Consider the following 10,457-nt stretch of genomic DNA (forward strand, 5'->3'; position numbering starts at 1 on the left):
CTCCAATCTTTACTCATTGTAGATATAACACTTTCTGCCTCATATTGATAATTGATCTAAGATAACAACTAATTTGGTTTTCTCCAATGCCTCATAAAACATGAAAATCTAATAACTCCGCATTCTTTTATTACATTGTTTGCCTGAGGCGGGTGTACCAGTTATATATACATGTTGATTGACGAAATATTTTTTAGTTCAATACCTAATGGATGATTAAACTACGAAGCCTACTCATGACATTTCCAATTCATTTTAGAAAGCAAATTAATTCTACTAATTAAATCAGTTGTGTGAACATGCCAACATAGCCCTTCAATTGTACTTGTCATAAACCAAAATTAATTCAATTTTGAATTTCCATTTACTAACCTAATAACTGTTTGAAACCACATTTATATCCACAAAAAAAAAATTCAATTGAATTTTAAACCTGCAATAATCAGAAAATATTATGTACTATTACCAAATTAAACTTTTCTTCCTTGTAACTTTGGTTCGGTCATTCAAAGCGCTTTTGTAACCTCAGTACATAAAACAAATATAGCTAGTTTTGATATTTACGCCTTTTAAGCACCACTACAGTCGACACTTTTGTAATAACAAAAATTCATTCGAGGATTTTACGGTTTTGCCTACTTAAAACAGATAGTTCAAAGCTAAATTTCATACCAATTTAGTTTACTCAAACCAAACTACAGTTTTTGAAACAGAACGTTGTCATGACTTATGAGCGTCTCTTCACTATTTGGTCTCTAATTCTCATGATATGTCACCATTATGACAAACGAAGAGCAAACATATTTTGTATTTTCACAGAAAGTAAGTCAGTTGCGGTTTTTTCCTCGATCCGCCTTCCCCATATAATTCATTCCATTGCTTGAGCTCGCTCATTATCGACCCCTCAGCAGCAAAACTGGCTGCCACCTGCATTTTTTATTTTAAAAAAGAATCAACATTGAATTTCATAAACTTCTCAAATGAAAAACTGTTAGAGGAGTTCTGAAATCAGTATACTTTAATTATTACTTCTTTGAAATTATTGCAATATGAAAGAGAAAATTGTAGAAAAAACCCACCTGGTTCTTAGCTTGCCTAAAATCATCCATTGTCAGAGGCCTAAGAGTGATTGCTTCTTTAGCTTCTCCTTCCTTTTCTAGTGATTCCTTCGATGGAGTCTCTCCTGATTCTTTTTGTTTTGCCTGGCATATTTGAAGAACTTATTTCAAATCAGAAAATAACTCTTTTTGTTTTGCCTGGCATATTTGACATCTCTAACTTTCAAAAATTAACCAGAGAATGCCGAAACAAAACAGAAATTGCGGCAGAATGTTGTATATATTTATGTTAGAGTGAGGCTATGGTACTATCAACTATGCATAGCATGACATGGTCCGTACTATGGATCAATATCTCCGTTTTCATAGTCTAAACAGTCGATCTGAACCATTCACCACGATCTCCATATGAAAATGTACTAAATCAAATTTTACAATTTTTTCTACTATTTTTTTAGATAAGTAGAAAATCACTTTATCTAAAAATTCTAGACCAGTCAAAAGTAGTGATTTTCTACCTGTCTTAAAAAATAGCAAAAAATTATAAAAAAATGTGAAATTTAGTAAACAAGTACATTTTCATATGGAGATGTTGAAAGGTTCATATCTACTATTTGAATTTTAAAACCGGAGATATTGACCCATAGTACAGGCCAATCCACTCTATGCATAGTACCATAGTCTCACTCTTTATGTTAAGTATTACAAAGAAGCCTAAATAATTATATTAATCAAAGTACAGAAAGCAGGAAAAAAAATATATGATAAGGATGAATACAGAAACAAAAATGAAAACACAAAGGGGGTATTACTATAGAGCATAAACTAAATGCATTCTTTGAATGAATAGACTAATTACCAGTTCCTTGAGCCTTTCTCTTTGGATTAGCTCCCTTACAGGTCGGTATGCTGCTGTTGTACATAGATTCTGCAGGAAATAGAAATTCATACAGCATAACTAGTTATAAAATTCTGACATTAGATTATAATATCTAATCAAATCAGTAGTATGATAAAGACCTTTAAATCACTGCCGCTGTAACCTTCAGTAATTGTTGCTAATTCTTTGAAGTCAAGTCCATCACCTGCTTTCTCTTTTGATAAGAGTGTCCTTAGAATCAGCTCCCTACTTTCTAGAGATGGTAGCCCGATCATTATTCTATCTCATGGAAGAAAGAATATATTTAGTCTGCTGAAAATAAGACAATCTATTTTCTCTTTAAATAACACGGTTTGTCACAAATGTTTTTCAAATAACCAATCCACATTTCTAACAGTTTCCAAGTGACTTGAAACTAAATTTGTAAGTATTAAAACCAATTTTTACTTGCAACAAGAATGACAAAGTTACCCTTTGTCATGCTCACTGCTCAGTGAATAGTCCATGTGAAATTACAACTCCTTATCTAGATTAAAGATTGCATTGCTTCCATTCAATTTGGGCACAACAAAGAGGAATATTGGAGTTAGGGGTAAAATTGTCTACCCTTGACCTAATCATTGTGTCAATTACAAATACCTCAAAAAGAATGTCTGTTTTTGCTACTAAATGTGAGAAAAGCAGCATGCCGTTTTCATAAAAGTGGCTCTTATGTATTGGAAATAATACTTGCTTATTATAGACTAAATACTTGCCTTCGCTCAAATCTTCTAATAATAGCCTCGTCAAGATCAAAAGGCCTATTTGTGGCTGCAAGCACAAGGATTCTCTGCTCGGGCTTAGACAAAAGCCCATCCCAGTGACCCATAAACTCGTTTTTAATCTTTCTCATTGCCTCGTGCTCACCAACTCGACTCCTCTGCCCCAGCATGCTATCCACCTCATCCACAAATATTATTGTGGGGGCCACTTTTGCTGCTAAGGTAAATAAAGCCCGGACATTCTTTTCGTCTTCGCCGAACCATTTTGAGGTGATGGTTGACATCGACACATTTATAAAACTCGCACCGGCCTCATTTGCTATGGCCTTTGCTAGCATGGTCTTTCCTGTACCTGTCAGATTAAAAAATGGTTAATAAGGTCAGCTGGTAATGACTGGTCGTGAAACTGATGGCAAACTGAGTTGAGGTTGAGAAACTAATTTACAATTTAAGGTTGAAATAATGCAAAAACTGGATAAATCGTGCAATATACCTTACTCATTTACTGGGACTTAAATAAAGCTCTGTTGTACAAGATAGCTTAGTTAGAATAAAGTATGGTAAAACTAACAGTATCAGGAATTAGAGTTTCAACATACCGGTAAGGTATACCCTATCGTCAGTAATTGACACAAGAATATGACAATGGAGGGTAAGTGAAATAAATGAGTTGTAATATTAAAACTTGATTGAGATTCTTTAAGTTCTGATTTGCAAAATGAGACTTTGATAAACAAAATTCAGTGAAATATGATAATATTAAAAAGCAGATAGCTTAGAATACTGAAACATTTCAGGATTCAAGCTGGTATACACATGCTGAAATTTCAGCAATACAGAAAATTATGATCTTCATGCCAACCAATTAACAAGTAAGCTTCTAATTGCATTGAACTACCAAATGTAGTATGCGTCCCAATATAAGGTTCCGATCATGGTTTCAGTACTGAAAATAGTACTTGGTTATTAGTACCTGGCGGACCGAAGAGTAGAATCCCTCTGCAAGGCTTGAGAAGGCCTCCTTTGAAGAGATCAGGCCTGCGTAAAGGAAGCATCACAAGCTCTTGAAGTGATTCTTTTATGTCATCTAACGCGCCTATATCGTCAAACGTTACTCCAATTTCATTTGCTGGTATCACCTCTGACCTTATTCGCTTTTCAAACTCATTGTCAGAAGCAACATCCTAAAGCCAGAAAAAGAAGTTATATCAAACTACATCTTGATAAGTTTCAGGATATTTAGTTATGCAGCCATTGGTGAGTTAAGCAGTGATCACAGTACAGCTTTAATTATTGTACCAGGTGCTTGTACCATATCTAAAAAAATTTACATTTTTTTTTTCTTTCTTCCTGCTAAATCACTGGTCTAATTGTTTCTTGATAGTTTGGTTGAAAGAAAAATCAACATACCCAGTTTAACAGTGAGTAACAACGTTGATCTATGACTGGTCAGGTTCAGTACTAAAGTGCACAATAGAATTTCAAAAACAAGGTTGTAGAGGGAGAGCTAGAATTAGAACACATACCGGTACCTTCGAAATAGAGGCGTCCTTTTGGACAGCCGTGTCAGATTTACCTGGTTCGCCTCCTTTATTGTCAGGAACCGTCGACTCTGTTTTCTTCTCTGATTTCGCAGCAGCTGGAGCATTTCTGCTATCATCCATCTATGCCTCATCAAGAACAAAAAAGTGGTAGCAATTAGAGCTCAATTTGCTTCCCCCAGGAACCAAAAATAAATCAAGAATAGAATAAATAGAAATAAATAAGTGTTTGATCCATAACATCTTCTCCTCCGGGACATACAAGCATGTAAAAATAATCAATGTAGTATTGGCAAAATGCTGGTTCAATATGGCACCAATCAGGTTCAATAATAGAATGAGTGGTCTCTATGTATCGGTAGAGTGGTACAACAGTCATCGACTAATAGTAAGGAAAAGAAAATTGAATAAACCTTTGGCTTTGGGGCATCAGGAGTTGTCTCCAACTGTTGAGTGTCCTTGCCACTAAGTTTGTTCTCTTGAAAAATGTCTAATGCATGTGACAAACTGAAGCACGATCAACCAACCAAACAAACAAAAGCAAAATAATGAATAATATTTCAAATGGTTAACTAATAATAAAAAGTAAGGTTAATGAAGTTCATGTAGGGGTTAAAGAAAGCACATTACAGACTATTTTCGTAGTTTTATGTTGTTCTCGACTAACAGTGGTATTGATTTCTTTTAGAGGATTACGATATGAAAATTCAATTGTAACATCAAAAGGCATTATGAAAGGATAAGCTCTGTTAACTGACCTCTTGGAAGAAATAACAAGCTTCCCATTTCGGTATTCAGGGTTTTTATTATTCATAAGATGGTATGAAACAGCTGAAATCACAATCTCGTCAATATATTTACCAAGAACCATTGTATCAGCCAGACAAATGGTCCCCAAATCGTTACAATCCAAATCATTCGAGGAAAGCACCTCGATAATGTGGTTTCTATTATCTTGATACTGTATCGTCTTCATATCCTCTTCCAGCTTGGACTTCCAGCTGACTAGATGGGACCCACTCTCAGGTGGCTTTATCTCTATGTTGTACGGAAAGAGGATCGAGAGCTTTTCGGGTGGTTCGGTCAAGTCAGCATCGGGTTCAAGGATTCGAGACCCAAGTACCAGTACAGGGCCAGTTAGCTTCTGAAGCATAGCTTTGAATAGATTGTACATCCGTTGGGACTTGAAAAGGAGGTTTTCTACATCTCTGACATACAAAACTATGGGGTTTTTCTTGGATATGGAAGTAAGGACCTGAAAAAATATGAGTAATTTAGATGAAGGTGCTCCTAACTTATCACAATTTCCCATCTTGTCCTTCAAGTTTTATAGTTCCCATTTAAGGACCTAATTTAAACAAATAGGAACATTAAAACATAAAGGCTCAAGAAAATATTATGAGTACCAAGTATAACCAATGAGAGTAATTTCTATCTAGATATGCTTCCACTAGGACCATGTAACTCCGTTCCAATATGTGCTGAACCACTGCTGTAAATATTCTTGTTTCTTTAATTAAAATTTTATTAGTAGGCAATTGCCTGCAGTCTTCTACCTCAAAAAAAAAATAATGCTTGCATTTTATTTTAACCTTATATTTCACAAAATAAGGTAAAAATTTAATACCAAGGCATATTGAATTAGTATAACAGAAAACCTTATAGAGGGACTGAATTAGGAGCTTCTCATCAAAAGACCAGCTGCTGGTGCGTTTGAGGGGCCCTAGAATAAAATAGAAATATAAAAATAGTAAGAAAGTAGAAAGATCAAGGATACTGAAAGCACAACGATCCCCATATTTTGATAAAGAGAACAGAAATTTACAACTAGGAAAAGAACAGAAAGCTTCTGGGTAATATTTTCAAGGGTTACAATACCAAATTGTAAGGTTTCATTGATCAATGTAGGCTCCTGGGTGTGTGCCCTCAGCCCCTCACACATATATACACCCACAGAGCAGTACAGGATCCATGTATTGGTTGGACACCAATTATAAGATTATTTTATTTGAATAATTAATTGAGGTTTAATTTGGCCAATAAGCTAAGCTGTAAGCCCAACCCCCCTTGTGAAAAAAAAAAACAGAAAGGTATCTATATATTTTTTGGTAACGAAAGGTGTACATTTGGAGACCAAGTGAAGGACTCCTATTATGTTCTTCCCTTGTTTATCTTACAGATAATACTAACCAGGATTGACAGGAGAGCCTTGCGATGCAAGATTACTCAGATCATATGATGAAGAGGCAGTTCTCCTAAGGTTTGATGTGCTACTTGTATGCTCTAAACCCCTTCAAAGACAAGTTGTTAACCTAGATATGAGATATAAGTATGATAAACTGAAAAGGTTGTTGAAATTTTAAAGGAGTTCAATACCTTGATCGGATGTCTGCCCCACTGCTTTGCCTTCGTATTGGACCTGAAAGTCGAACATAATTTAATTGAGCAGCAATAAATCTAAAAATAAATAACCGAAATTTTGGAATGATGCCAAGGTAAATAAAAGTACTGTTTATTCCAAATGAAGCGAGCATTTCATCAATAAAGTATCAGATTATAATGTTATACACACATTATGATCTCTCACAGTTTGGTATGAACCTGATCTCAAATTAATCATTTTGTTTCCCCCATTTTCTTGAGCAGCTGGCTTATGTTTAATATTCAATTTACCGATTCAGTACTGATGCATACTGAATTACTGATACCAGGTAGTACGTTCATGTTTGTATGGAGAATAAATAATAAGGTGTTACCTTTTGGTTCCTCCTTCATAGAAATCGTTGCTAGAGATCCAAAAAATTCAGACATTTTTTCTAGTGTAGTCTCAGAAATTGATCTTTTGAAGGACTAAAAATTAAAAGAAAATAAGCGCATCAGAAAATTCAGGTGCTTGACAAACAATAATATAATTAAACACACAACACATAGAGCTTTGACAAATATATATATGGATACCATATTTAACTGAATGACCGTCCATTGTATACTTTAGACATCCATACATATAAATAACATCTAAAAACTTTCTTGCCAAATATATTTTCCAAAGGATTGATGGAACTACCATCCCATGTGAAAGTAATGACAATAAGACATTATAGATACTTCTCTGCTTTGTTAAGAGATCAAGATGATATTTCTATTCTCCAATGACAATTAATTTAAAAGGAACAGATATGTTACCGATTTAGCACCACCATTGCCATATTTGCTTTGAAGCTGCAAAAAGATGTAACAAAAATAAGAAGAACAGTACCACATATTATAAGATTTAATATATTTACGAACTAAGCTCGGGACCCTGTACATTGATGCCATATATCCAAATCAATCATGATCATCATCGCCATTAAATTATATAGAATGATTATAATCTGAGCTATCAATCTTGATTTGATTAGAGCAGTATGGTCTCCAACCAAATAGCTCCAGAAAATGGCCGTTCCAAATATGTACTGACCTTGAGGAAGAAATCAGTTGCATCTAGCAAGAGTAATTTGGCGTCAAAGTAGTCCGCAAGTGCCTTTGCAAGCATCTGCTGGTAAAGCTCTAAAAATATGTCAAAATTACAACTTAGTTGTAGTTGCAATGTGCAATCATTTTATATTCTTGGTCTTTACAAATTTGGCATCAAATAATGTTCATAGCGTAAAATAACTGACTTAAATCACTTTGTATGGAATTCCATCAGATAACAATGTACCTGTAGGTCCAGAGAGTAAAATAGCACGGCTACCAGGAGATAGATTTCTGGTGTACTGGGAGAAGTCGGCTTGTTTCAAATGCACATAAGCAGCACTTGTTAATACTACACGTGTTTGCTCACTGCAATAGTTAATTTATTGTAGAAAATAATGTCAGTTTGGCTTCCCTGGTAATATTAAAAGGAGAGCAGCCATTACAACTTCTCATTTCAAGAAAAAATTGAAATGATCCCGGACTCATGGAATTACCAAAAGAATAAAATCCAGCGATCTATTTCAGAAAAGTAAGTTGTGTTCATTAAAAAGTTTGGATCGAAATATTCAATTAACATATTTTATTTTGTTATCTAAGAACATATTTCACAATACCAAAAATTATGCCATTAAAAAAATAAGATTGACTAAAAACTTAGTCATCACCACCACCACTATTGATTTCTACTAATTTTGTAACCTCTGCTGCCAATGGGACTGAGTAATCTTTGTAATTAAGAACAATGAAGGAGATACCTTATGATACCAAAATTCTCTCTATATATATAAAAAAATAGTAACCAGACAAGAAAAAAATAAAAAACAGAGCCTCTGTTCACCTAATTGAAATTTCCGGTGCTTCTATAGCAAGAAGAATATTATGGAACATGATCAAACCTCAGTTAGAACTCTAGTAATAAGATCATACCGGATAAAAAAACCTCAAAAGAACCTACAAATACTGCAGTCTTTAATTTCCCTTTATAACTAATTAAGTGAAAAAATTAAAAAACTGCAGGGCCGGAAGTGGATAGAGGGGAAGGGGTGCAAAGAACCCCTTACAAATTGAAAATTATCAGCTTTTCCTTTACATATTTTAACTTATGCAAAAAATTATACTAATAGCCCCCCTCATAAAATGAAATTACAAAACACTTATTTATCCAGCCCTCTATCTCTCAATTTTCTGGTCCCTGGTTCGCCCTTATAAAACTCAAAAACAAAAACAAAAAAGATAAAAGGGGAGGTGATACTACTGTACATCCATCTTAAAAGTTCATTCATTTGACATCTCTAACAATATTATCCAAACTGAAAAATTACAATTTTGTAATATGAATGCAAAATTGAATTGTAAATGTGTTCACCATCATTAAAAAAAAAAAAAAGTGGTCTCTAATCAAATGTTGAACAGTTTTTTTTCTTATATATAAAACCAAAAAATTTAAAAAGAATACTTAATATAACATACAAGTATACAACAGATAAAGACACATCTACAACTTTTAACTTTTCATATGAACAATTTTAATAACGATAATATATAAAAAAATGTAAATGGGAAATTTATTGATTTTTTAACAGTACCTAAGATAGTAAGGGAACTCATCAAAGGTGACCTTCCCCTCCTTTCCATCCATCACTAGTCTCATCAACTCCTGTTCAACCCGATCAGCCGTTACACCGGCCGATGAACCTGACGGCTGGGCCCACCTCGTCACTGTCTGGCCCGACACTAGTCCGAGTCCGACTCCAACCCCCAACCCAATCCCAAGCGCTGACATCACTATGTGCTTCTGTTCCATCGTTAATTCCCTTCCTTTCTTACTAAAATTGAAACTTGATCAAGCAAGAACAATCCAATCTCTCAACCTTTTCTTTGGTTTTGTTTCTTCAAGTGGGTGTGTGGCGTGTTTTGGATGGTACAATTACTACAATGGCGAAAAACCGAACAGGTGTTTAAAAAAAAAAGGTTTTTCTCTCTCTCCGTTTCTCTCTGTTATATTTTTTAGGACTGAATAGTGGTGACTGGTGACAACTGACAACTGATTAGTCATTAGTGACTAGCGAGTACTAACCAAGGACATTGTTGATCTTCCGTAGACGAATTTATTTTGTAATTTGTGTGGCGGATCACTGTCGTCAAGAATTCTGAATTTAAACACTACTTACTGATTCATATTACAGTTTACGCCACAGGAAACCGATAGTATTTCTCAATATTATCCGCCCATGATGTCGCGATCACGATCCTCTGAAGTAACTCAAATTTTGAAATTAAACTCGACTGTTTGATTATAATCGGCTCAATTCGATCCGAGGTGGAATGCAAGAAGCTCTTTCAATATTCGTGTTAAAGTAGATCGTACGGTCCAGATTCAAACCCAAAATTTGAGTTTCCTAAGAATTCTAATGTCGCTTTCACGGATCCGGATTTCATGTGTACAACTAAAAATCTTCTGGTATTGGATTCTGAAAGGAATCTGAATATTTAATACGAATCTCGAACAAAAACCCAAAATAGGGGAAAGAGGATATTGCTAATTTACCATCATTCGTAGTGGAATTTTTTTCATAAACCATAATTGAAAAATGGATTCTTAGGGAACCAATATGATTACAACTTTTTTTTCAAAAACCATAAGAACCGTGGGAACGTCACGGTCTGGCATTTTTTTTTTCCAGACCGTGTGCTTCTCACGGTCTTGCCAAAATTTTTTTATTTTTTTTATTTTTTTTTAAAAAAAAACAGATTT

At 34.5% G+C, this 10,457-nt stretch overlaps 1 protein-coding gene across 2 annotated transcripts; it reads right to left on the reverse strand.

Annotated features, from left to right (window-relative positions):
- Window positions 1–536: 536 nt before the first annotated feature.
- Window positions 537–9,689, reverse strand: LOC144568718 (uncharacterized). 2 transcript variants are annotated; one of them, XM_078319088.1, is made up of 17 exons: window positions 9,289–9,689; window positions 7,947–8,068; window positions 7,704–7,792; window positions 7,427–7,462; window positions 6,997–7,090; window positions 6,617–6,659; window positions 6,431–6,531; window positions 5,899–5,963; window positions 4,999–5,495; window positions 4,654–4,747; window positions 4,226–4,363; window positions 3,673–3,883; window positions 2,694–3,051; window positions 2,079–2,217; window positions 1,918–1,986; window positions 1,080–1,202; window positions 537–927 (listed from the first exon to the last, which is right to left on the reverse strand). In XM_078319088.1, the coding sequence occupies exons 1-17, from the start codon at window positions 9,504–9,506 to the stop codon at window positions 814–816; spliced, it is 2,511 nt and encodes an 836-aa protein (XP_078175214.1). In that variant the 5' UTR covers window positions 9,507–9,689; the 3' UTR covers window positions 537–813. The 2 variants fall into 2 exon arrangements, with proteins under 2 accessions (XP_078175214.1, XP_078175213.1); XM_078319087.1 differs by lacking the exons at window positions 537–927; window positions 1,080–1,202; window positions 1,918–1,986; window positions 2,079–2,217 and having other exon boundaries at window positions 2,660–3,051; window positions 4,232–4,363; window positions 9,289–9,677.
- Between the last annotated feature and the right edge of the window lie 768 nt (window positions 9,690–10,457).

This window comes from Carex rostrata, chromosome 17 (assembly GCF_964058835.1).
Source record: "Carex rostrata chromosome 17, lpCarRost1.2, whole genome shotgun sequence".
Lineage (NCBI taxonomy): Eukaryota > Viridiplantae > Streptophyta > Magnoliopsida > Poales > Cyperaceae > Carex > Carex rostrata.